General features: G+C 45.3%; 1 protein-coding gene across 1 annotated transcript in view; it reads left to right on the plus strand.

Moving 5' to 3' along the window:
- The window catches only part of GABRR2 (gamma-aminobutyric acid type A receptor subunit rho2), a 633,724-nt gene that overhangs the window by 591,451 nt on the left and 14,876 nt on the right, over positions 1-27,397 (plus strand). Inside the window, exon 8 of the mRNA XM_069606506.1 lies at positions 8,639-8,835. Within this exon, the coding sequence (XP_069462607.1) occupies positions 8,639-8,835 (197 nt within the window). The remainder of the gene's footprint in view (positions 1-8,638; positions 8,836-27,397) is intronic.

Genomic DNA, 27,397 nt, shown 5'->3' on the forward strand with positions numbered 1-27,397 from the left:
AAAACACTGAAAATTGATTTAATTCACTAAATTGGATTCAAAACTAGTGGAAGCCGCTTGGTATAGTATCAGATAAACACTAGCATTGATTATTGAATAACTAGCAAATTGAACACTTAAGTCTGAGGTCGGATGCAAAGAACCGCTGTTTTACACATGATGAAATTGCGCCAAACGAAAAATTTGCGGCAAACGCTTCTGCACGCGGGAAGGATTACGTTTCTAGCATACACGGTACGGAAGTTATGAAGGTTTTTGTAGAGGTCGGTTTTTCTCTGAAAGAGTCAAAATTTGCAAATGAAAGATGCGCTTTTGAACATTACAAACAAGTTTTCTTTACACTAAAGAGACTATGAAGCGACACCTCTGGATGATTTCTACCTGCCGAGACGCTTGTCTTTCTTCAGCAAATATATTAGCGCAAAGATGATTTTAACACTACTTTTATAAAAGGTCTATAGGGATGAGAGAAAGATTCAGGTAAGACAAAAGATTTTCTACAATGCAGTTCTGGATCTAAGACAGTGGGTTTGGATAGGATTACTTATTAATAAGATATTTGCTAGCGACAATCTAGCTAAGGATACTCACTACCACTGTTTGGAATGGACCCGTCAGAGATCTGGTCAGGGATATTTTTTGGACTGGAATTCTGCTAGCACCCAGACTGGACTCAATGCACTCTGGCTCTGCAATCAGCACGGCACTCTAGACACTGCACGGCGTAATTGGACTGGATCTGACGGGTTGGTTCTGGTTCGCAGATATCTGGTTACAACTCTGCTCTACTGGGTTGGATCTCTGGATTTCTGGCAATAGTTTGGAGCAAGAAAGCAGCACAGCTCAGCCAGGCTGTTATTTTTGTTGTGCCCCTTAGAGGTCTGGGGTAAAATCTGGTTTTAGGATTTTAAAAGGCCAAGCTGAGAAGGGTTCAGCTTTGGAAGTGGCCTTTCTGCTTTCAAAATTCTATGGTCAGGAGTCTGGAGTCTTGGATATGGATGTCTCTTGCAAAGTGCTCCGCCAGCAATCAGTTGATGGGTGAATCTGTGTCTGTCTACGTCCTAAACTGTCTCTATTTATGTATTTCCCAAAGGGGTGGGTAGGCTGAATTATACTAGGCACACCCTCTACGAATCCTATTGGTTAGGGACAGTCCTCTCTCCTGATTTGAGAAGAAAATCTGGTGTCATGATAATGTTGTATTTTACAATCCAGGGAGAACCTCCCCTTTCTGCACAGTAAATCTATTTTTCATATTAAGCATATTTACAATATTACCAACTTGCTAGCAATAACATATTTACATCACAGATGTAATGGAGCAAGTATTCATCCGAGTCCATCTCAGTGAGAGCTTTGCTTCAAATTTGACAGTTTTTCGCGCTTTTGGTCGGGTACCCAATGTCAGATTCGTCCCCATTTTTATACATAACTGGGCATAATCCTGTGAAGTTTCATATTTCTAGCATCATCACAACTGCTACAAGACCACAATTTCTGTAGTCATGTCCCTGAACACAGATTTTCCCAGGCAAGCACCTTTTTTAATGTAGATATTCTTGTGAGGAAATCTACTTCTCCTGACATTGTTTGCTTATGGAGATTCCTTAAATAAGGTGATGGTTAACACCCAGCAAGGATGTTGGATCTTTTCTGATGTTTGGGAATCATTATTTTGCACTTTCAACAGTCAAGGAAAAAATGATTTCAGAGCACCTTTGGTTTTCCTGGCAATGAAGCACTGCCTTTTCAGGTAGTTCCATTTCTCTCTGTGGGCAGCCCAATGACAGGTTTTGGCAGTGTGGTCTCCTGTTCTACCACTGACACAGGCAAAGTAGATTGGCATCCAATTTTTCCGGTTTCCCAGCGCAATTCTTCAGAGGTTTTAGTGCGCACAGGGCTTTTTGCAGCCATTTTGTTGGTTCTGGTGAAAGCAGCACACAGTGATGTCGCAGGGCAGAGTCTAGTGGGTCAATACATCCCACATTCCTCCGTCCTCTTGTGATATTCCTCGCAGTATTCAGGCCACCCCCTTTTCTTCTCACAGCTCTCCGCAGTTATCAGATCTCCTACAGCACCTACGCTGACAAATTCCATTCTTCTGTCACTTTTCCAGCACTCGTCGCCCTTACTGTTGACCTCCGACGACACCTTCTTGGCAAGGTGCATGGCAACTTCAATAACGCCTTGGGTGGGGCACGACCCACAGGTGCACCAACCACCGACCACGTGACTGCGTCGCAGTCCTGCGCTGGGCCCTGATGTCACCAGTGCATCAGAGAACGCCGATGTGAGCACTTCTCCTGGACTGAGACCCCTTACATCCTGCGGGAAACAGCCAACAGTCTCCCCTGCGGGCCCGTTCTTGCATTCAGACCATGCTCCCTCCTGTGGCCGCCTTTCTTGAGGCCAGCATTGGGGCACCCATGGACTGTTGCCGCACTGATTGATGTTGCCCCGCCGTCGCACCGGACCGATGGAAACCAAAGGTTCTGTTCCTGTCTGCATCCCCGGCCGGGACGCAGTGAGCACCCTCCTCAACTCTCCTTCCAGCTCTGGACCACCTGCCTTAAGGGACATGCAGATGACATGAGCCTGAAACGAAGGCTTTTCGGCAACCTCGCCCCCGAATGGTACACTGCACGTTCCTTGCGCATATCCTCCTCCATGTCGGCCCCAGCCTGGGAACACAACAGGGGCACAGATCATCGGAGCACAGCTCGGCAGGACAACTAGCTGCTGCCTGCGAAACTCCTCCGGTAGCGTGGCCACACACGCAAACGTCACTGGGACAAAGAGCTGGAATCGCACCCTCGGTGCACGCACTGAACGCCAGGCCAGGTTCACACGGATGACACTGCTGCGGGCCAACAGGTACGATCCTGGGTGTGGGGAATGTCGCTGGGGGCGCTTCCTTCACCAGCTGCACCCCCCCCCAGCAGCATGGAGGTTGCAGCTTGTCCACCTACCATCCCATCCTTGTTGCCAATGAAGTAATGTGGGTTGCACACCATGCAAGGTAAGCAATGTTCTTTAATGTCCAGTCCTTTATAGCTCAGGAACACATGCGATGGTAGGGAACACGATGACAGAAACGAAGAGACACCAGGATTCCCTACACCCATCCAGCACTCTCAACTCCCACTCTCTAACGGTCCTTTACAGAACCCTGTGGAAGCACATTCCACACATTCCACCTCCAATAGTGATGTCACCACACTGCATACTCAAAACACCACTACAAGTATGTCCAGAAAGCCCAGACAGTAGCTATTTAGCTTCCACTGTACTGGTGTCTCCTTTCAAAATGTCAATTAGTAGCAGGGAGTGATCGGATATTCCACGGGGCAAGTATCTAGCCCAACTAACCATGGGAGCATCTTCCTGTGGGACAAAAAAAAGGTCAAGCCTGGACATAGAGGCGTGCACTCCCGAGTGAAATGAAAATCTCCCTCTCCTGTGGGTGCTAAGCTCCCTAGACATCTTCCAGGCCGATAGCTTAGTTTGGTTTGCTTGGATAAGTTCCTACCCCAGATGTGGGTGTGGTCCCTGACAGTTCCATGTGATATTAACGAATTGAGAAATAACTAATGCAGTTTAACTGGGGAAAAAATACTGATTGTTTTTAATTTGAGGGGACGGTTCCCCCCAAACCTCCCATTTACCCATGCTTCTGGCCCCACCCTGAACCACCCCCACACCTTTTATCCCCTTATCCCCACCCCCTATGTATTTAGCATTCAGTATTTGTTTCGCCAGAATCCAGAGGTCATGTGATGTTTGTACTATCAAGGACTGAATCTCCTCTAGGAGTTCTGGGATGAGTGGTATGGGTGTGTATACATTTAGGATCCCAAGGTTCTCTTCTCTCAATTTTCTACTAAACAGAATGTATCTACCCCACTGGTAGTACTGTACCGACGTAAGTGTGCGCTATATGCGTTTATGAGAGTTTACCAGAACTTGACTATGAACCAAAACCCATTCCCCGGCATTGTCCTCTGGTAAGCATGGTCAAATTACGACCTCGGCTGCACTATCTCCTCACCAGGCGTTACATTTGTCACCAAATGGGAGGCCTGACACCTAAGACAAAACTGAAGCTGTCTCCCTAGCTGGTCCCCGAGGGATCTGTCATCCAGGTGGCCAGGACAAAGCCATCACTATTGGATCGAGTTCCTGGGGGTGGGGGGCAATGAGGGAGAATCACCTGGATGGGGGGTCCTCAAGGAGTGGGAGTGGGACACCGACGGGTGGGACGCGGTATCTCCCTTCATTTAACACCTTTTCCCATCCTCTCTCATAGGCCATTCCAATGCCACTGCACTCCCCCACCCCCTTTTCAACCTCAAACACGTTCGCACAACACAATGGATAGTGGGCTAACACATGAGCCATTTACCTGACATGTCCCAATACCAGGGTCTGGCAACGTCAGGCAATTGATTAAAATTACACACACCTGACGGCCCTTTCTCTTGCCGAAAGGGATAAAAGATGGAGCCAGAGAGCACAGTACGAGAGAGGCGAACACGGCAGATAGCACATCGAGACTGCTACAACGCGGCAGTTCAAGAGAAGGAGGAAGGTGGCAGGAAGCGAGAGGGTGGCAAGGAGAGAAGTGACCTTGCCATTTTTGTCCCAGACCTGCAGAACCTTTGTGGAGGAGAATTAAAGAACAATAGCACAAGTGTCCTGCTGCAGATGTCAACAGTACGCAAGGCCAGCCTATGTTGATAAGGCAGAGCGAGGGAAGCTCCCGACCCTGTGGTACCGACCTTCACTCCACAGAAACCAGGAGCCCAGTAGTTAACCACTATCGGTGAATCGAAGGAAGGCCGATAATAGCCAGGTTGTGTTGAGTAATAATCGCAAAGGGGCAACTTTTGAAATAGAAGTTAGGAAATTTGAATTAACTGTTGAACATGTGAAGGTGAAATCATTTAGAGAGGGAAAACAACACCATGTGGGTGTCAAATAAAGAGACTCTGGTCGAGCCCCATATTGAGAAACTACAGAAACCAGAAGGCCATAGGAGGCCACCAAAGGAAGCAACGTGGTCATGCGTGAGGGTCGAGAAAAAGCCCTGTACAATCAAAAGACTTTGATCCGCAAGTTGGCTAAAGTAAGGGAAACAAATCCCACCTGCTGAATGGAAAAGAGGGAAGTGAATCCCATGAACCTTTGAATTGTAACAGAGCAATACTATTAAAAAGGGGTCAGACCAGAAGAGGGGGACCCAAGGGTGAAGTTGTCACCCTAGCAGAAATTGTGAGAGTACGATACAAAAGGGGTCCGCCCAGAAGAGGGGGGCCCAGGGATGAAACTTTCACCCATATTGAGTTTTGGAAACAAACTTTCATTTGGTAAAGGAACTTTTTGTTCTATTGTTTGAACACTTCAGACCCGAAGGCAAGAGACTTTCTAAGAAAACGAGACTTGGCCATCAACGTCTTGAGAACTAACCTTGGGACGGCTGTCTCGTGCTGGTGAAGCCCAAGACCATACCCTGCTCCAAGCTCCAAATTTAAGCCTGTGCTAAAAAGGTGTGGCAGGGAGTCCCAAGCCACCGCATCCTGACTTATTGTTTTAGAACACTTCTTTCTTTTCTTGAAAATTATACCACACCCCTTTTTGTAATAGTTGTAAGGTTTGGCAATAGGTTTCTTAGTATATGCCTTTTTTATTTGACTTGACATCACTAGGACTGCCTTAATTTTAATTTGATGTTTGACGCCTGTTTTATCTTGTCCCCACCTCAAAGAGTTCATGGTGAATCTCTTGGCTTGAGATTATCACTTTCCCTTGCCCCTCTTATATGACAGTAGATGAACTGTGCTCAGACGATTGCAACGAGCTTAGGAACTTTGGGGAAGAGCCATTTTTTGATTTTGGAAGATATTTTTGTTTTTTGGCTTACGTACATTACCTCTTGAATCTGGAGCTGACGCCACAAGCCCAGATAGATTGGGAGTCTGACTCAAGCGTTTCTCCAGATCTTCCGCTGTTATCGCTAATGAGGGGATTTGAGGAGAAGGCAAAATCTCAATAGAAGACACAGGTGGAACAACTGATGCAGCAAGAAGTTTGTCCATTCTTTATGAGATTCCTGCTAAGGTGGAAGTATTGATGACTTTGGGCCTCATCAGGAGTTGGGCGGTATCCCGGTGGTAAATCTGCCGAGATACCGCCGAACGTATTTACCATTACCGCAACTTGGTCCGGCGCTATTAGTGCCAGATCCCAAGTTGTGCTGGTGGTGTAAGTCCCCATTTTTTATTTTAGTCCATTGGTACTTCCGCCACAGTAATTGCACCAAAAATGGATGGAAAGTCAACAAATTGCCCTCCAGCTCAGAGCTGGAGGTGAGTCGTAGGAGTTTCCACCAAACTCGGGGGATTGGGCGGAGCGGTAATGCAACGGTAATAGCATTACCACTGCATTTTTACCAGAACGCCCAACCCCTGGTGAGGCAATTTGTCTCTTAATTGATCATAAAGAGATTGCAATGACTGCAGGGCCATTGTTAATGCTGCTGTCATAATATTGTGCTATGTACTAGTTGAGTGAATAGTAATCGGAGATACAAATAAACTGATATCCTCGTGGTCTATGGGACCGGAAGGGTCGCTCCTCTGCACACACACTGCAGTGCATTTTCCCAACTGCTTCTCCCATATCACTTTCCAGAAGTAGACCAGAACATAAGTTCAGGAAGGATACATCCAGAAAGTTGTGGTCCAAAGAAATAGACATCTTATCTGGGGCACTATCCGGAACCCCAGGCGGCAGAGAACAAGGAGCAGCGTATTTCAGGCCCATAGGAAAAGTGAATTCGGGTACAACTTTTGGAGCTTGGAGCGGTGGTTGAGTATGTTTTAGAAAAAGTAACTTGTGATGTTGTCATATTTGGTTATAGCAGCCGTGGCAGCTAGACTGCTTGTGCTTCACTAGTGGGCCCAAGTCCTCGAGGGGTTTGCTGTTATGCTTCGTAGATTGCATGCCATTATACAGGTAAACCTTCTCAAAGATGAATGCAAAGATTTTATTTAGAGTCTTACTCACCAGAGGAGTGAAATCACTTCTGACTGCTGATATAAATTGGAGGTCACTGCACTCGTCTTCACACTCCGTGCCATGCTCCTCATAGCAGGTGGCAGTTTGTAGAGCGTACACCTGGGTTATCACTCCCCATGGGCTGCTGCTCATACACAGAGGTGACCGATTCAAAACAAAAAGCAGTCGGAGGCTGCTGCCAGCTGCAGCACAGTGGTTCTGCAGGTAACTGCAATTGGCGTTGCATCCAACCTATTTTTAATCTTGGGGGAGAAGCTCTGTTGGTCTACTTTGAGGCTTTCAGGCTTGAAGTATACTTTGCAGCCAAGGTTGCAGCTAGCCAAAAGCATTCGAGTTGTAACACTAACAATGTGTCTTCCAAGAAGTCAATTTTCACAGGGTTTGATTTTTAAAGTGGAATTAAACCCTCAAGTTAAATTCTCCACTTAATTCTGTTTGGTTAAAAGTTGAAGTAAAATGTGCATTACGCTATTAATATTTTTCTTTCAAACCATGGATAGTTTAATTGGTCAAATTGATAACTGACTGACAATCCTGCAAACAATGTAGAAGGCCTGAGGAAGAATCAGTCAAAACTTTTGGTTCTCAGACTTGTGACTGGCACTGGCCCAACCCTGACAGCCTTGCCGAGATGGTCCTGGCAGGTAAATGAAAGTACTGTAGACTGAAGGATTTTGTAGCATTACTGACCTGAAAAGTGATTGACTCTACTCACATACATTCTGCCCTTTACGATGGAAAGTGCCGTGCTACTGAGCCATTTTTCATCCTTGCCAGCCTTTTGGACATGATCTGGACATTTGATGTCTTTCTAGGGCAATGATTTTCATCCCCTGAATTGCCTATTTCTAGCTTTGAGCAATTTCAAAGAAAAACACAAAGTGGTCAAATAAAGCTCATTTGAGGGTGAGTTTAAAGGAACACCGTCACAGTTAACAAAAAATGTGTGTTTGCGGAACCTGGACACATTTGTCAATAAGAGGCCCTTCCTGTCCACCCAGGCAGTTATTATGTGACATTGGTGAGGGTTTGAGTGCACTTTGCTACCCATGCTGTATCTGTTTCAGGTGAGGAGTGTTCCAGGTCAGAGGAAGTGGACACCATCACCTTCCTCATTCTATGCTTCCTCTCTAGTGCAATAAGGCTGGGATATTAACAGACCCTTTGGTTCAGCCCCACATCAACAAAGTGAGGCCGCATCTGCCTATTGCAGCGAGACCAAGCCTTCCTCGGCAGAACTCAGGAGTCTCCTCCATCGACCTCTGGCCATAGTCTGCCATACAAGCCATACACGTGAGCAAGCATTCAGGAGGCAGGCAGATGGCCAAATGCATGGTCAGGTTCTAGTGACTAGGTAGTCTTAGGTTACCTCAGTCCTGGAGGCAACTTTTCGGCCATCTTTAAAATCCAAGCTGATTGTGTGGGTGGACAGGAAAAGTCTGTTCAGGTCTCTCTGAAAATGGATGTATTTTTCACATGGTGGCTTGTGTGTTTTGACATGCTTAACACAATATGTTGTACATGATTGTATCAATGTATATTTTGCCTTCCCCATACACAGGAATAACTACAGTACTGACCATGTCTACGATCATCACGGGTGTGAACGCCTCGATGCCACGTGTCTCTTACATCAAAGCTGTGGACATTTACCTCTGGGTCAGTTTTGTGTTTGTATTCCTTTCTGTGCTGGAATACGCCGCAGTGAACTACCTAACCACAGTGCAAGAATGGAAAGAGAGGAAACTGAGAGAGAAGGTAAAGAATTGAAAAAACACACATTTTTGCCTTAAAATGTTATGTATCGCTGCCTTACTAATAGGTTATTACCTACACAAATATCTAAACTATAGATGTGTGTTAACTATGAAACCTTATGAGTTTGTATGGTTAAAGAATAGTCCAATTGAATTTGGTTAAACCTAGCAGGGAAGGGCAATTTACCTGCTACTATTAATGTATCCATTTTGGGAGTTTGGCTTTTTTGGCAAGTTGGTAAAGGCAAATAATCATTAAATATTTTATTTTAATATAGTTGTCATAATGTGCGTTATATGCATATACATTTTATAGCTCTAACTCCAAACCAAGCCCCATAGGCCTGCTCCCACAAATGCGTCATTCCTATTTACTTTGACAGGGATGCATTTCACAATGCTGGTCAGATAGCACAGCGAGTAGAACGTTCGCTTTGACATCCGTGCAGAGCCTGCTGATGCAGGTTCGAATCCTGCCAGGGCCAAACTCAGCCTTTCATCCTTCCGAGATCAATAAATGAGCACCACACACTGTGGGAAATAAGCAGTGCTCAGATACCTAAGGGTTCATAGCGCTATATAAATGCACAAACAAATGGAAAATCTCCGATTGACTTTTCTAAAAGATGCATTTAACAAATGTCCATTCAAAATTGTTGGCTTTGACACTTTCTCTTCGAGCATAATTGAAAATCAATGGCACATTATTGAATCTTTCAGAATGCATGATAGGATTCACCTGTTTTAACTGCAGCCACTAAAGCTTGGTGCCTTCAAAAATGCATTTGTTCTATTATCTTTAAGCAGAAAGCACAAGATAGAGGTTGACTGAGTGAAAGGCCTCACTTCTGCCTCATGCTGTTTGTAAATTGCTTTCCTAAACAATGATTTGCCTGCTCTGCCATTATAAATATTGTGCCACTTTTATCTGGTATTCACTTGATTTGTTATTAAAATACAGTAACAGAGGAGCAAAGACATTCAAAACAAAATAATCGTTAATTGTTCAACGCAAAATATATTTTGAAAGAATTCAATTGCACACTGCAAAATGTTCCCAGCAAATGTCTTGGTTTACATCATACCCTGCATGGCAGAACCTAACCTCTACCCAAAGGTGGATTAATGCCCACCTGGGGCAGGTTTTGCAGCAGAGAACAGTGCTGTGCCAGAAGCAAGGATCTGGAGAAAATTGGATTTCTGCGCTTTAGTGCAAGAGAATCAACTACTCCTGAGTACTTGACAGGCTTAATTGACAGCAATATTGGCGTGGGTCTACCTTCTGGGGCAATCTATGTAGCAATGCTTATTACCCATGTATTTATGATAAACATTAGATGCTATCAATATCTTTCCTACACAGTTTTAACACTAACCCAGCAAGTGTTTCCACTTGCGATATATTGTTGCATTATAGTGTCTTTTATACTCATGAATAGAACATATGAATAATCTTCTCAATCTCTTGGTTTACATTTATGTATATTCATTTTCTTGTACAGATATTATATGAGCATTAAAAACAAATTAGTCAAACAATGTACATTTCCGAATATTAGCAATAACGTATTTGAGTAGCTTCCCAGCACCAATCAACACAGTGTGTCATTGTGGTCCAATAAAACTTAAAATCATACTTACAATTGTGATGCTGTTAATTGGAAAGCCCTAAGAAATGTGAGGTTTACAGGCTGACCTCTGGATATGTGGAGAGGGTTAAAATCTCTCTCATAAAGTCCATGGCTTCTATGGGCAGTTAAATAAGAACAATAAAAACCTGATCTACAGCCTGGATCAAAAAGATGACAAGTATAGCAATTAAAATCTTCCTGCAAGGATTATTATTATTATTCCTAGGGTTATTGAGCGTGTACCTAGCTTTATGAAGAAACAACACATTTTACAATCTTAGGTGAAAGAACGTGGTTAGGGAAGCAGGGACACAAGGGTGTCAGGATATAAAAACAGGGCAGGCAGGCCATTTATCAGCAATGGATCTACAGGCAACCACGGCAAGAAACAGTGGGGATCAAATCACCCGGTCTCAGGTAGAGTGGGGAGTGGAGGTTGTGTGGACCTAGGTGGCAGGGCAGAGGTATTCCTTGAAAAGGAGAGACAGAGACAGGCTTGTCTTCTGGATCTTTCCTTCCTGCACCGGCGGAGTTCAAGTCTGCACATGTCCTTCATTCTGGTGGATTGCAGGCCCCCAGAGATGCTGAGTTCTCAGTGAGGTAGCTTAGGGACTTCAGGGTGGCACCCTTGTAGATGATGAAGCAGGACATGAAGATGACACAAGCTTGCAGAAGGAGCCAATGCAGTTCTATCAGGATAAGGGTGGTGTGGTTGAATTTGCAGAGTCCTTGGATGAGTTGTACTGCAGCATGCAGGACACATCCCAGGGGTGCAAGGGTAGTCACTGGAAGGCCTTCCAAAATGGCATTGCCACCATCCAGGTGAGTGAGGACCATGGCTTGGACAGCAGATCTGATGATTTATTTTGATGATGGGCTTTATTTTCTGCAGGAGGGAAAGTTGGTACCAAGCCATTTGTGCAAGCTATGTGCTTCCTGAAGGAAAATAGTCTGTCAATTTTGAACCCAAGACATTTGGCGCAAGTGGCCCGCTGGGGTATGAAGCCCTTAAGGTGCATAGCAGAGAGCCAGGCCTGGATGTCCGGGTGTTCCTGTTGTTGGTCAGCAGTAGGAATTCAGTATTGGCAGGGTTGAGCTTCAAATAAGCACTGGACATCCACGACTGGGTCAGGCCTTGAGCATGTAGATGTCTTTGATGGAGGATATCATGAGGTAGAACTGTGTGTTATCTATATATTGGTGGATGTCGATGTTGTGTGGAGTGAGGAGGGATCCAAGTGCTTACATGTAAAGATTGAGGAACATAGGGGAGAGGATGGATCCATGCGGGACTCCACAGGTGAGGGGTAGAAGTGGCAATGTGGAGGAATCCATCACTACAAACTGGTGACAATTAGCAAGGTACGATTTGAACTAGCTGAGGACAATCTTGGCCATCCCCATGCAGCATTTCAGATTTTCGGTTAGTGTCTGGTGGTCTACTGTGTGGAATGCTCCTTAGAGGTGAAGGAGAAGAAGGGGGCAAGGATGGCCATCATCAAGGATTGTAAGGGCATTTTTGATCACATTGATGATAGCCATTTCTGTGCTGCATCTGGATCTGAAGCCAGATTGGTAGGACTGAAGGAGGTTGTTGGCTTCAGTGTTTTGGAGGAGTTGTGTGGCTGCTGCTTTCTAAAGGATCTTACCTTGGAAGGGAAGGTGGTTGATGGGGCAAGAGTTGCTAAGGTCATCAAGGTTCAATGTTGGTTTCTAGACAAACATCAGGATTTGTGTCTTGTGTTAGGGCTGTTGACGATTGTCAGGTAAAGAAGGAGTGCTTCAGTCAGAGGGGTCTTGAGTACAGAGGCAGGGAGGATGCATGCAATATTGTCTTGAGGGATGCTAGGGTGGCAGCGAGGTCTTCCATAGTGAGTGTCTTGAAAGTTGTCAGGTAGTTGTGGTTTTGAGAGATGGGATGTTTAGTTTGCTGTCAGCTGTAGCATTGGTGTCTATTTGTTGGTGGATCATGCTGATCTTGTTGATGAAGAAAGAATTGATAGCAATGGATTTTTTGATGGAGTGCTATATGGGTGGTTCGGGCAGATGGTGGATGCAGTGCTTGATGGTTTGAAGAAGGCTTTGCTTTCATTTTTGGCCTTGGCTATGGTGTTTTGGTAGTATTTGGCCTTGGCAGTGCTGATCAGTCGTCTGCATGTAGCACAGAGTTCCTTGAGCAGGGTGAGCTCGGATGCACTGCAAGATTTTTGCCAAGTCTTATTTTGTTTTCTGATGTGTTGTTTGCAGACGTTGTGTTCTTGAGTGTAGCAGGGTGCAGAAGGTTTATGCTTGAGGGTGTGTTGTTTCACTGGGGAATGGCGGTTGATGTTGGTTGTGAGTGTGGTGTTGAGTTCTTGGAGAAGTGAGTTGCAGTCCTGGTTTGTCAGAGGTAGATCAGCCCATGTGAAGTGGAGTTTGGCAAGGTCTACCGTGAGAGCCTCCACTGGGAAGTTCTTGAATGATCTGAAGGCTTGATTGCTGGGTTTGCATGTGTTTGCTTGACTGATTCTTCTAGGTTTCCTCTGTGCTTCGCTGGTGTCACTTATCGTGGCCAAAGAAGTACAAGGGGCAACACAGGATGTATATCGACACTGTGCTGAAAACTTGGTACCACACTAAACTCAGTGTTTGACCAGCACAGGGAAAGTTGAAAGGCTAACCTAAAAAAAATACATCATGGTGTCTCTAAAAAATATATGTTTGAAAAAGGTGTAAACGGGCCTATTTCAGACCCCAACATTTTGAAACAGTCAAAAAAAAATAGAATTTGGATACATTGGCAACATTTGTTTCAGCATAGTGTCCTTGTATAACCCGTGTTGTCCCTCATAATTTAAATGTTGAGTCAAGTCTACAAAAACACTTATATATGTTATGTTTTCTCTATAGGTTTGTAATGATGTCAAAAAGGGCAAAACATGCACATTCTTTCGGGATGAGGGGCACATGACACTCTTTACTAACACACTTTAACTTTGTTGTTGAGATCCTTTCATTTCTTTAATGACAATACCAAGGGTCTCATCACAAGTTTGGCCTGAGCCCTTAAATGCAGTGGTACTGCTATCACCTCTGCATTTAAGGGCTAGCCAAATCACGAGTTGGGCAGAAAATGGTCATTTTCACTTCCAGCTTTTTGCTGGAGGTAAAAATGACAATTTTCGGACCGTTTTTTTTTGTCCATTTTTGGGGCTAGTACGGTAATAGCACTCCCCAACGTATGGTCCCAATGGGGAATGGGGATTTACCACCCACCCCTGCAACTAGTGATCCGGCTCAAATTGCGCCGGACAGAGGTGCAGTAGCGCTATTAGGGTAATACTGCTGGGATACCGCCCAACTCTTGGTGAGGCCCAAACTGTTTAAATTTGAATCCACAATTCAATTCAATCCACGATGTAATTGACTTATTTTGTTGATTAGCGCTTGCATCTAGGGATACATATTAGATTAGGTTTTGTAATGTAGTTGAATTTACTTAATTTCTTTTCAAACCTCAAGTCCATATTGAGAGTCATTACATTTGAGCCAGTATTAGCAATGTAAAAATTACTTTCATGATCCTGTATTTAACACCTCCCATATTAACTTGAAGTATGGGCCTTAGCAATCTCTTTGTTTTTACAGATATGTTCAATATCTCACAATATTATTGAATGTAATGTTATTTACTTTGCTTAATCTTTATAGACCTCGCTCGAGGGCCGTAACAGGTGTTATGGGCCCTGAAGACCAAGTTAAAGGCCCGAGCGCAGCTATTAGTAAAGCTATTATGCCCCTTAAAAAACAGAAAAAAAAGCAATCTGCCTGCAGTGGTTGCTGGGAATGGTTTAGTTCCCAGGAACCATTTAAGAGGAGGGAGGGCAAGGCTTAGAAAATGCTGGTTTGCATCTGCCAGGTGCGGCCCAGTGAAGTCTAATGCCATTAAAGGGCAGCCCGGGCAGAGGATGGCCACCCCCTCACTAACAAGTTAAGGTGTGGGGGAGGGAACAGGTGATTTCACATGCCAGGTCACGTCTGTCAGGTGCAGCCTGGGCCAGGAGGTGGGTGGAGTTGACAGGGGGCCTCCGCCCCCACCCTAATCAAGTAAGGAGCTGGAGGCAGTGGGTGGGTGAATTAGGTGATGGGTCACATCACTCAGGTGCAGCAATGGCAAGTAGGAGAGACTCACTGACCACTCTCTCCTCCCATCTGGAGCTACCTGGTACCCTGGTGATGCCTCTGCCCGCACTGCCAGTATCCTTCTCCGCCATTCGACCGATGAAGCATGTATCAGTCGCTGCATTTGCTGCAACCTTCATTGTGCCTCCTACTCCTGCTTTTGACTCTCATACCGACTCAGCACTTGCTAACCTCTACTTCTCCATCTCCAACACTCTGGACATCCTTTCCCCTGTGATGAGGATCCGCATGAAGCCTGCCTCCAAATGCAACTCTTGGTATGACTCTGACTTGGCCGCTCTGAAGTGCAAGTGCAAAGCTGCTGAGCGGAGCTGGCAGGCCTCCGGCACATCCTCTGACAAACTGGCCTGCCGCCTTCTCCAAAGGCAATATCGACTCTCCATCTGCTCTAAGAAGAGGGCTCATGTCTGAGCCTGCATTTCTGGGGCTACCAATAATACAGCTGAACTATTCAAAATCTGCAAGGAACTTCCTCTTCTCCTCTTCCCTCCCAGGCCCACTGCACTGCACTGGCCTCCAACTTCTCCAAAACTCATAACATCCTGTCCTCACTGTCCTCTACTCCCCTCCCCACCCTCCTTCCTCTCTTGCATCCCTTGGCCCTCATCATGCCCCCGCCCACACTCTCCTTCTCTCCCATTGCACCGGATGAGGTCTCTAGAGTAGTCCGCTCTGTAAAAGTCTCCTCCAAATAGGTGCTCCCCTGCTCTTCCAGAACTATTAAGGACAACATCTCCTCTCTCCACCCCATCCTGGGCAAACTCCTGGAGGAGCTGGTCATCCCCCTACTGATCCTCCACACTGAATCTACTGGCTCCCTCCACGACCACCAGTCTGGCTTCAGAGCATCCAGAGGCACGGAAAATGCTCTCTTGAACACCCGTGAAGACTTGCTCTCTAATCATAATTCTAACTCTCCCTCCATTCTGATCCTTCTTGATCTTTCCTCTGCCTTTGACACTGTCAATCATGTCATCCTCATAAATGCTCTCTGGCATCACGGGCCGGGGAATGGCGTGGCTGAAATTGTTCCTTTCTAACTGACCTTGGTTAACAGGTATTCGGGATTCTCATTCCATTTCCGACCCTTTCGTGAAATTGCTCTCACCTGGCTCAGCAACGCTGAGAACCACGTTCTTCCCCATTGTCATGGGTACACATGTTTTTTTTCTTTTTTTTGCACAATTCCCTATGACAGGGACTTTAAGGCCTGTCATGGTGACATGTGCTCTTTGTACCCACTTCTGTGGTAGGAGTATATGAATAAATTAGTTTTGGGGATGTGTGTGTTTGTGGGGGTACATTTGTTGCACGAGTGATCTACCTAAAGGCCAAAAAGGCATGTTACCTTTGTGAATATGGCGCTTATGTATTTCCTAATGTGCTGTGGGCCTGATTCACAGAAGCATCATTGATGGTGTAATCCCATAGGAAAACGTTCTGTGAATCAGGCACTGTGTATCATCTGCCCCTTTCCCATGCCCAGGAACAATTCTTTCTAAGGACAACACTTTGTTTTTCCATGTTTGTTTTCGGAATTCTTATACATGTATAGAAATCTCTAGGCACCGTACAGATAATACTTATATTATAATTGAACTTGTGTCTATTAAAACCTGACTGCCTTTGAATCGCATTAACCTTCTTCCCCAGCAACTGCCTTTAAATGGGATACAATGTTAGAGTTTGTATCAAGGATGCATGACTTGCCTAGGGATAACAGTACCAACCAGATGGTAATGGGATCTGACTTTTATGAATTTCCAAAGCTTGCAATGGCATGTAGGTCGATGAAATACAGCTGGACTGACAAGCTACTAATGGAGAGGTTGCCTTCAGTGTTTTTTTCTGGCGCTTATTGTTTCTGCTTATATTTGTGATCTTTGTTGGCCATGAATAGGGTCATTTTCCGGTTATAAATTAGTACATGTGCCAAGGACAGTTCTCTCATTTTTGAATCAGTACCTTTTAATCGGTCAGTATTGAAGGAGGACTTTAGTAGTTTCTTCCAGCACAGATCTATATAATTGTTATGGGTAGACCTCATTCTTATAATTGCATGTGATCGGGGCATCGCTAGGCTTCTAGTGAATGCATGCATATGGGTAGACCTCATTCTTATAATTGCATGTGATCGGGGCATCGCTAGGCTTCTAGTGAATGCATGCATATGTACAATCTCAATCCAATATGTCTGTAAGTACGACTACTACTTATGTCACGTTTTATATAACTCTTCATGCGGAATCCTCATGCTTCTAAGCATTTTAGTAATAGGTGCTATTAATATTCTCCAATTCGCTTGTATTCCATTACAACCACAGGCGGATGAAAGGCTGAGCTGGGCATGCTGGGATTTGATTTTGATCCCTGCAGGCTGAACGTCATCTAGCAATTTTCAGTGTCAGTGATCAAACCTTTTAATTGGAGGGGCATAAACAATCCCCCATGAAAATGCTTGAGCGACCATGCATAGCACGGGAGCCTGAACCAATAAAGTGGAGTTCAACCGCCTGAGAACATTTTTAAAATAATGAGTTAAATTGGAGCATCCTACAGCACACATTCTGTTTACAATTGGGTGAAGAGCCACACAGTTTATAATTGTTTTTGTGTAGTAACAAATGCATTTCAAGTAACCAACAGTGTAAAGCAGCATTTTACAAGGATTGTCCAATGCATTTTCATGATGCCTTTGTGCACAATATATGCCAGAATTCTGCCATTGTAAAAAAAAAAGAAACAGGTTTATGCTGGCTTTACCAATGCATGTTCATAATGGTTGCACCAGTATACGCCAGTACTCGTCCAAAAAGTACACTTAATACCACTAAAAATGATATGCCCAAAACAAGAAAACATGTACATGCTGCATGCACCAATGACAGCCACCTCATAAGAGCATGCATCATGCTGGCTTTTCCCATAATGCCAGTAAAAATGCAATGTCATTTCAGAAAACATGTCCATACTGGTCACACCAACACAGGCCAGTGTGGCCAAGTAAAACACTCTTCATGTTGGCTTTGCACATAGTGCAAGGAAAAAAAGTGCCATAGCAGAGTAATAAATATGTTCTTTCTACCTGCACCAATGAAGCCCAGCACCACATAGGAACACTCATTGTGTTGGTTTCGCCCACAATACCAGTAAAGATTCTATTCCTTCTGTAAGAAAACATGAAAATGCTGCCTACACCAATTATATCAGTACCATTTCTGAACATATGCCCTAAAGAAAAAACCTATCCTTCAGGCTGTCACTGCACCAATGTAGTCCCTCTTCTCCCACTCAGAGGCCTGCTCCATGCATGCACATTAATTCAATATACAACCATACAACATGCACACTATTTCATTCACACGCGCACCCATGCAATATACACACTAGCTCATTCACATGCACACCCAAGCAAACAAGTGCTCACGTGCATATTGTGACAAATCCCAGGGTATTATCCCCGTTTCCATGGGGAGGCCCCTTTCCATGGGGCCAAGGAGGTGAGGCTGCTACCCGATATTCCCCCTGGGGCTGGTACTCATCAGGTGGATCTCATGGGGAGGGAAATCCTTCCTGGGACTGGTGACGATGGCTCAGGGAGAACGCAGTATCCATTTACCTCTTTGGTGTCCCCACTCACCTCATCCCCCAAGCATGTCCCTTGGGTTCCCCATACCATTATATGTTATAGTAAAGCAGAGGGTATCTTTGATAAGACTGGGATGAGGGAGAGGGAGACTTACTGAAGCTGAATGCAAAATAATACTGAGTCAAAGAAGATTGTACAAGAAGGTGCAGGCCCACTGTGCAACCAACTGGTGTGGTACAGCTGTCAAGAGGCAGCCCAGATGGTAAAAAGAGAGGAAGGACTCAATGTCCCCGGGGAATCTGTCAGCCAGGTGGCCAGGACACGGCCATCGCTGTTGGATCCAGTTCCTGGGAATAGACCAGTGAGGGAGGATCACCTGGATGGAGGGTCCTCTGGGACTGTAAGTGGGACACCGACGGGTGAGCTGTGGTACCCCCTTAATAACAGCTTTTTCCCATCCTACCCCATAGGATATTCAGAAGTTCTACTCACCCCCCCCCCCTTTTCCAACACAAACACTTTTTACACCGTGAAAGACAACAGACTAACAACAGAGCCATTTACCTGCCATGTCCCAACACAAGGGTCAGGCAGAGTCAGGCAATTGACAATAACTAGGCACACCTGATGGCCCTTTCCCTTCCCCACAGGGTTAAAAGGCGGAGCATGAGAGCACAATCTGAGCAAGGCTGAATGCAAGAGGAAGCAGCTATTCCGGACCAGCAGTTCAAACGGAGGAGAAAGGCGGCGTAACCTGGAGGAACGACGAGGAAGGAATTGCCCTTGCCCTTTTCAACTCGAACCCACAAAGCCTCTGAAAGGGTAATAGTGAGGCCGGGAAGTCCAGCAGGCATGTGGTGTGACAGGTGTCAATGGCACATGGGGCCCTCCTATGCTGATAGCCAAAGCGGGGAGAAGTGATTGCTGCTGTGGTGCCGTCCTTGGCTCCCGAGACAAGAAACGCCAACAGTTCAGCACAGCCAGTAAGTCAGAGAAGACTGATAGTAAACAGAACTGTGCTGGGCCCAAGGTTGCAAGCGGCAACATTGTTGAACAAATAACTTGTGTGTTTGAACTTAAAAGAAAGACCAGTAAAGGTCCAGATGCAGAGTGGTCCGGCGTTGCGTAGGCGTTCATTCGAAGGACTCTAACTGGAGCCTTTTTGTTTTGATTGAAACTACGAGAACCAAGAGGCCTTAGAGTAGGCCACGGTGAAGTGCCAAGGTGGTCATACGAGGGTCCAGCAAAACTGCTTGTACATTTGAAAGACTTTGAAACATGGAGGAATTTATTGTGATGATAGAGCTGTGTGAAGCCTGATTGGAGCTTAAGAGAAAGCCTGACTGGGGGCTGAGACCCAGACTTGGGTTAAGGAAGAACCCAAGGGGTCCAGAATGACTTTCTTTTGAACTGTATTAAAATGGCAATTTTAACCCAACAGATTGATGCCAAGAGAAAGCTAGGGGAAGGGAACCCTGCTTTCTGATGGGATGAGCAAATAATGAACTGTGTTGGGATGGCTATGTGAACCCGGCTGAGGGATGCCTGTGTGGAGTTCTAGGTTTTAGCAAAATGACTCTGACATCAAGGTGTGGATGAGTAACTTCTTTAATCAGTTTCCAAGCATAACATCCAGTTTCTAGAGTCATTATTTATCAGATGGTAAAGTTCACATCTCATAGACCAAGCACTGGCATACTCTCTCTCAGGCTACATCTCTCAACTGACTTCAAGAGAATACCAGTCACACATAAAGATTCTAACCAGTGACATTCCATTGCCATGCACAACACTCACTCCAGGTTCCATTAGGATGCAGGATAAGACCAGATCCTTGCATATCTCCCCACCTTAGAGATATAAAAAAAAACAACCAGTTAATTTATACATAACAGCTATATACAGCACACACACGCAAACACCCACAAGTTCGATGCACCTGCATCGTCTCTCCAAACTAAGAACATTCTGCTAACTGCTTCCTATATTCCCTGAAAATCCACACCGCCATGTGACACAATAAAAACCAATGCCCCTTCCTCTTTCTACTAAGTGAAGAAGAGGCATCCAACTACTGAAAGCCATTACTACACTTTTCAAACAAACATAGAGGCACCCATGCCTCACATCCTAATCTAAACTTCAACATCCCACAATCGAACACACACACAACTCCCTCACATCAAACCGGTATGTGCCTCAACACAGACCACCTCCAACTAGGATGAGTATCCCTGATACTCGGGTATCTACTACACTACTAAGTGACTCCTTCACCCCTATTGTGCCCATGTTGAAAGTATTCCTCACTACCTCAAGCTCCTTTTAGGGAGAACCACACTTCATACACACACAAGCATCACACCAACATCAATAAACTCTGCTAAATTCTTCATATTATCATCACAAACTACTGTAAAGGTTCTAAACACAACAACCATATACTTTTCTTAACCATCAGCACATTTACCTTTAACATAACCAAAATCTGAATAATTCTGCATTACAAAAGTCCCACCTGTGGAGAAAACATTAGTGCAGAGAACTCTACTCTAGTTTCCACCTACTAAACTCTAGCAATGCTAACTACGCAACCTATACTTCAATAAAAGTCCATCTGTGGAAGGAAAAGTGTGTTAGTTAAACATGCCTGTAACACTATATTTTTCACTACTAAGCATTTTTTAAAAGAGGCCACAACTTTTACACTCCATCCGTGCACACCTATCAATATCAGGGATCACCACTTGAAAAAGATCTCTCATCTCAAATGTTCCTACAACATAAATACTGAGTAACATTTCAGAATATTACTAAAACTACGCATGTTTCAATCACTCCTTCAAAAATGTCACTTTACACCTCCTTTAAAACCCTTCACATCAGGATTTAAATCTCTCACTCCCTTGGCTGACTGAGCACAAACACCCTTGGAACCTAAATTCAAATAAAACATTATAAACCTTGTTCTCTGCTCCTCAGCATTCGACACCTTCATGGAGTACCCATTTACCTGGACAACTTTTCCCACAAGAAACTACACTTGTCATTTTCAGGCTCACCCTCTCACGTTCTCACGCTCTTTAAATGTTATACATGCCTCACATGGCATTTAACACCAAACTAAACTTAATCTGCTATTTTACTAATAAACAAATCCTCCAAAAGCAAAGGAAATGAATAACTGCGTTCTTTGCTCCTTGTGTCCACATCTTTAAACAAACAGTACCTTCGGGGACACGGCCCCTCTTCCAACTGGCCACCCGACCTGCAAACACATTTTCAGCAGATCGGCAACCTAACTTTATTTGCAATGCTGAATCCGTTGCTCACCTCTTCTCATTTGTAAGGACAATTTGTCTCCACTGATTTGCTGGTATCCTTACTTCTGTTTATTAACTGTCAGCACGCCCTTCGCTGCCTCAGTTTTTCCCTATATTGCGGCGTTAATTGCGTTATTGGTTCATCGCCCGCTTCCTAACATGCTGCAGGCCATAATTGCCTTGCTACGGCCGTCGCGCGCAATACGGCTACAAACCAGGAAGTGCCCCTGCATGACATCGGACCACGTTGTAAGCTCCTTTACTTAGATTCTTACTTCTTTGGCTTCCGCAGTAACCGTCATCCTGGACGGCAGACTTTCCTTGCCACGCAGATGCTCTGATTCTCCTATGACACTCCATAATTCTACTGCATCGCCAACTCCTCGATCATATGGTGTGACGTCACCATTACAGCTGGGCAACCAGAGAGAAAGGATCTCCGCCCCCTCCAACGGTCGCTGCGATGAATGTGGCGGTAGCCTACAGAGCTCACTCCCCAACACTGTGTTATACTCAGCACGTTTCCTCTTTGCAATCTCTACTCAGGAACAGAGCCCCACTGCTCATCACCGTCGCTCTCAACTTTCTCAGCTTTGCTTCACAGCTGCCTCCTTAATCCCAGCACAGAATGACAGACCAACTTCGCTAAGGTAAGACCTGTCCCTGTTGGAGCACCCTACTCTTTTCATTCACTACAAACCCTAAAGTTGCAATGTTTATTACTGATGCTCATCAGATGGCACATAGCCCTTCCTGGAAATGGCTCCAAACCTTGCAGCAAGTCTCCAATTGGCTCTAACCTCCTTATGGTATCGCCTCAATGGGCTCTAAGCCCCTTTTTAATCACGGTTATGGGCTCCAAACCCCTCCAACAGTGCCATGGGCTCCAAGCTCCCAAGTGTATTCAGGGGCTACAAGTCTCTTAGGTGCAGGTACGGGTTCCAAACCCCCTCAAACGCTGGAATGGCCCCCAGGACCCTCCTCTGCTCCAGGCGCTTTGCACATTAGCCACAAATATTTCATCCAAAATCTAGGCGCAGCTTAGGTTCCCAAACTCTTCTGATGCTGCTGCCCTGGGCTCCAAGCCCCGAGCTGCACAGCATGGCTTCCCATATATCTAGGTGTAACTTAGACCCCAGGCCTCTTCATATTGCTACTGCCTTGGGCACTAAATCCTCCATGCCACAGCTTGGGTTCCAAACCCCTTAGAACATTCTTTGGGCCCTCAGCCCTGCCAAAGTCTCTTGACTTCAACTGTGCTTGATCTGTCTAACTGCTGACAGGCCAGCTCGCCCCTGGCTTTGGCGCACCACCTTACTTCCTACGCCTGTGCCCTTAGCACTGGGCTCTTCTGCACCTACAGTATTAAGCGCTCGCCCTACCTGAGAGAGAAGTTCTTCCTTTGTTTGGGGGGCAGTGCTTGTCTCTTCTCCTGTGCTGTCCCTCCAGCACAGCCCCTAGTCACCAATGTGGACTTCTATGTTTTAGCAAAATGACTCTGACATCAAGGCGTGGATGCTTTCCAAGCATAACATCCAGTTTCTAGAGTCATTATTTATCAGATGGTAAAGTCCACATCTCATAGACCAAGCACTCTATCAGGATACATCTCTCAACTTCCTTCAAGAGAACACCAGGCACACATAAACATTCTCACCAGTGACATTCCATTGTCAATCACAACACTCACTCCAGGTTCCATTAGGATGCAGGATAACACCAGATCCTTACAGCCGGCTAATGGGGGTGAAGCATAAAACACCCAAAAACACTGTGGCAACAAGTGTGAACCCGGCTGAGAGATGTCCACAGTGGATAGTTATTTAAAACGACATTGAGACTTTTGAATGTTACGTTTTGAGTGAAAGGCTGTAGTGAACCGGACTGAGGGAGGTTAACACTGAGAGAATAGAAGCCTGGTTGAGGGGGTCCAAAAGCAAAGAGTAATCGCCCAACGTGAAGAGTTATTGAAGACACTTTTTGTTTGTTGTTTATGGTCCATCGGGCCTTCTAAGGCAAGAGACTTTGCAGAAAAGAGAATTGCCCCCAGAAGGTCCTGGCATCGTTCAAAGGAACTGTAACCTCGTGCTGACAAGGCCCAGGAGTGTGCTATGCTGAAGAGTCAAGCCTTGTCTCGTGCTGAAAATGTGGGGAAGGTAGACACTAGCCATACCATCCTGACTTATCATTTGGTGAACACTTCTGTCTTTTCTGGTAAACATTATCCCACACTAGGACTGCCTTGTTATTATTTGATGGTCGTAGCTTGCTCCCATCTTAGATTTAGGTTTAGATTAGGTGTTTTTCTCACCCATTACACAGTAATTATTACCTGGCAAGGGTCAACCAGAATGAAACAAACATTCTGATTGGCCCTCGCCAGGTCCATACCTCGCCGGGGAACCCCTCGTCAGGGATTCCATTCCTTTGTCTCTGGCGGGGGCATGGCAGCCCCTCAGCCAATGAGGAGGCTCGAAATGAGGCCATCCTCGCTTCGAGTCTCCACACGGCTGGGGGCTGCCATTCTCCCCCGTCAGGGATTCAGGTACGTTTTCTTTTTCTTTTCCCTCTCTCCTCCCCCTCCTCCCCACCTTCCCAACCCCACTTACCTTATTATCTGTCCTTTTTCGGGAGCAAACGCCCTGGGAGCACTTCTGTTCCCAGAGCATCCGCTCCCGATGGCTGACATGGAAAGCGAAAACGGTCTTCCCGGCGACCATTTTCTTTGTCATTTTTTCTTTGTGTTCCGAAACACCGCAGCATTTTGGGATAGAAAAAGATGCTTTTATTACCCCGGTCTTGTGGGCCGATGTACTAATAGCAATATGCCCCTCGCCGCGGGGGCATTACTTCACTCGGTAATGCCCCTGCGGCTCGGGCATATTGCTTAAATAAAAACCCTTGAACTGTGATCACTTGAAATGAATGGCGCTACCATCAAGAAATTGACCAAAATAAGAGTATGTATGAAGATTAGAAAGATTTAAGGTATGTGGGACAATATGGATGTAGAGATGATTAGGAACTGATAACAGTGGTTAAATGTATGCATATTTACAATTAGTAGGAAATAAGAGTGAAATGTATGAGCCATCAGAATAATATTGATACATTGACTCATTTTTGTCACAGAGAGTATCTACAAGCAGAACTCATGTGAAAGACTGCATTTATTGAAGATCACGGTCTCATATAAATATATTGAATGATGAACATAGGAGAACTAATCATGATTGCTATTGAAAGAAGGTATGCTAAAACTCTCTGAATTAAGAATTTTGTTCAAAAACACTGCGAACCAACCGAATTCTCAATAAACAAACTATTATGTTTCAGATATTCACAGCAGCTTTGAGTAAACCAAACTGCAAACAGTGTTTTGCGCATAGTTGAATATGGTGTGATAATCATTAGGAAATAGGTAAATATACATTAGACCTCACTAAATTATAATTCAGATAGACACTGACTATGTTATAAAGTCCCAGGTGTTGCATGATGTTGGAAAAACAAGGGTTGCACTATTTTAGGAATTCCCAGATTAAAACATTCAGCTTTTAATTCTTTTAGTTCTGCCTGTTGCTTCTCTTGGGCATCTTTGAACGCACAGGAGTTAGACTCTAACTGTCTCGTCACCGGTTCTGTGTACCAGTCGAAGAAAGAGTGCCTTTATTGCTGGTGTACTTTTGCACCTTTTGCTTCTAGGTTTTATGTCTGAAAGCCATCTACTTTATGAAGGCCTGAGTTTCAGATGAGGGCTATCAAAGGCCAGTCGTGGCTTTAAGGGGCAGCTGAATTTAATTGAAGAGCAGCTGCAGGGGTGCATATGTGTACATTGGAGGAGACAGGCAATGAGTGGCTTAAAAGTGTCTTGGAGCTGATGAGACACGCAGTGCTGGTGAGGAGTGCTCCGTGCTAGTTTAAGCCATTTAGCAAAATTCACAGGGCATGTTTTATGTCCTGGGCCTGCATGGATCTAGTGCGAGCGGCGAGCTGCCAGGCCGGCCGGGTGAGGTAAAGGAGGCACATGAGTGTTGCCACTCCCTGGTGACGTCGGGTGCCGTCTGGAAGTGGATTCCAAACGAAGCCTGTGGCCGTGAAGAAGGGGTACCACCCTGGGCCCGGGTGCATTATGCTGGCAGTGTGGAGGTGTCCCCCAAGTGAAACCCATGGTCATGAGGAGAACATGCCAGATATGGGCACATTACGCTGGCGGTTTGAGAAGTAGTGGCGGGACTCCCTCCGGGACAGCACCGTGTGTAGTGCGTGAGAACACATTGATCCAGGAGAGGTCTTTTCATCTAAATGATGACTTCTGAGAGGTTTGCACGGCTATGTGTTCTATGGATAGGGCTGCTTTGCATTCAGTGCACGTGATGTAGGACGTATGGGCACACAGGAAGGTCCTGTTTTCATCAGAGGTGCGGCTCGCAGCAGAGGACATCTCCTCAGGACAGAAAGCTGACAGCTGTCACTCGGCGTCCTGTGAAGTACTTGGGTGGTGTTTGGCAGTTCTCACCTTGTCCCTGCCATGAGGGTGCCACAGGAATAACTCTTCTTGCATGTCATATAAGGGTTATTGAGAGGCGTCCTGTGAAGTACTTGGGTGGTGTTTGGCAGTTCTCACCTTGTCCCTGCCATGAGGGTGCCACAGGAATAACTCTTCTTGCATGTCATATAAGGGTTATTGAGAGGCGTTTTCGCACAGGGGAGAGTGATTGAAGAGCTGAGCAGTGGCAGTACCAATGCTGCATTGTAATAGGTGTTTTGTCATGAGAGGCCTACTGTAAGATGTTTTCAAGATGTAATGTCAGGCCAGTTTGAGGGGGCTATGAGAATATATAGGATGAAGTAGCCTCTGTTTAGGTTTTGAAGAAACGGGAACCAGTTGTAATGAAGAGCATAACTTTTGAAGACAGTGTCATAAATAAATTAACTATTTCCTCCACAGGGTCATCATCTGCCAGACATTTTAGGTTCAGGTCATGTACTTGCAAAGAAGAGTTTCAAATTATTTAATTAGCTATTATCTGCCCTACTTGCTGTGAGTGAGTGAGTTAGGAGAGATACAGTGTGTGTTTGACCGTGCCTCTCTGTGTTTAACACTGGTACATTTTTTCTTTTCGGGTTTGGTTACCCGCGCTTTGTTATTTGGAGTGTTGGACAGCAGCATTTTTGGGGGGGTTTAGTTGCCCATGCCATTTGAATTGGGGAGTTGGACACCAAGCACTTTTTTGGGTGTGGTCACCAGTGCCATCAGTTATTGGGGTGTTGGACACCCGCCATTTGGTAGGTGCTTGTCACCCTTGCCATTAGTTTGCCATTCGTTTTTGGGATGTTGGACACCTAGAGCTTTTTGGGGGTGGTTCACCGTGCCTTCTGTCATTAGTGTGTTGGACACCCGGTATTCATTGGGGTGGTTTTCACCTGTGCCATTTGTCATTGGGCTGTGGATAACCAGTACCAAATGGGGGTGTTGCGCACCTATGGCATTTGTTGTTTGTGATGTGGGACACCTGGTGCAATTTGGGTTGCTGACATTGAGTGGTTACTAGTCAGCAGTTTTGAGGAAGCAATAGTGAGAGTGGTGAGAATTTGGTTGGTATATTTCCTTTAGTTGTTGTGTGCCATCACTATCCTCAGTAGTACAGGGGGTGGCAGGTCTGGAGTAGATTTGTCCCACTTAGATGTGAGGATGGTGAGGGGTTTGGTGAGAATGGAGTTTTATCCTTGTTGTTGATGGAATGGAGTGGAACGTGTGAAGGACATTTTTGTGTTACCTGCGTTTTTCTGTTTTGTATGTTCCTTTGGGTCTGTTCATTTTCATTCTGTAAAGGG

This window comes from Ambystoma mexicanum, chromosome 4p (genome assembly GCF_040938575.1).
Source record: "Ambystoma mexicanum isolate Mex_15411 chromosome 4p, UKY_AmexF1_1, whole genome shotgun sequence".
In the NCBI taxonomy this organism is placed as follows: domain Eukaryota; kingdom Metazoa; phylum Chordata; class Amphibia; order Caudata; family Ambystomatidae; genus Ambystoma; species Ambystoma mexicanum.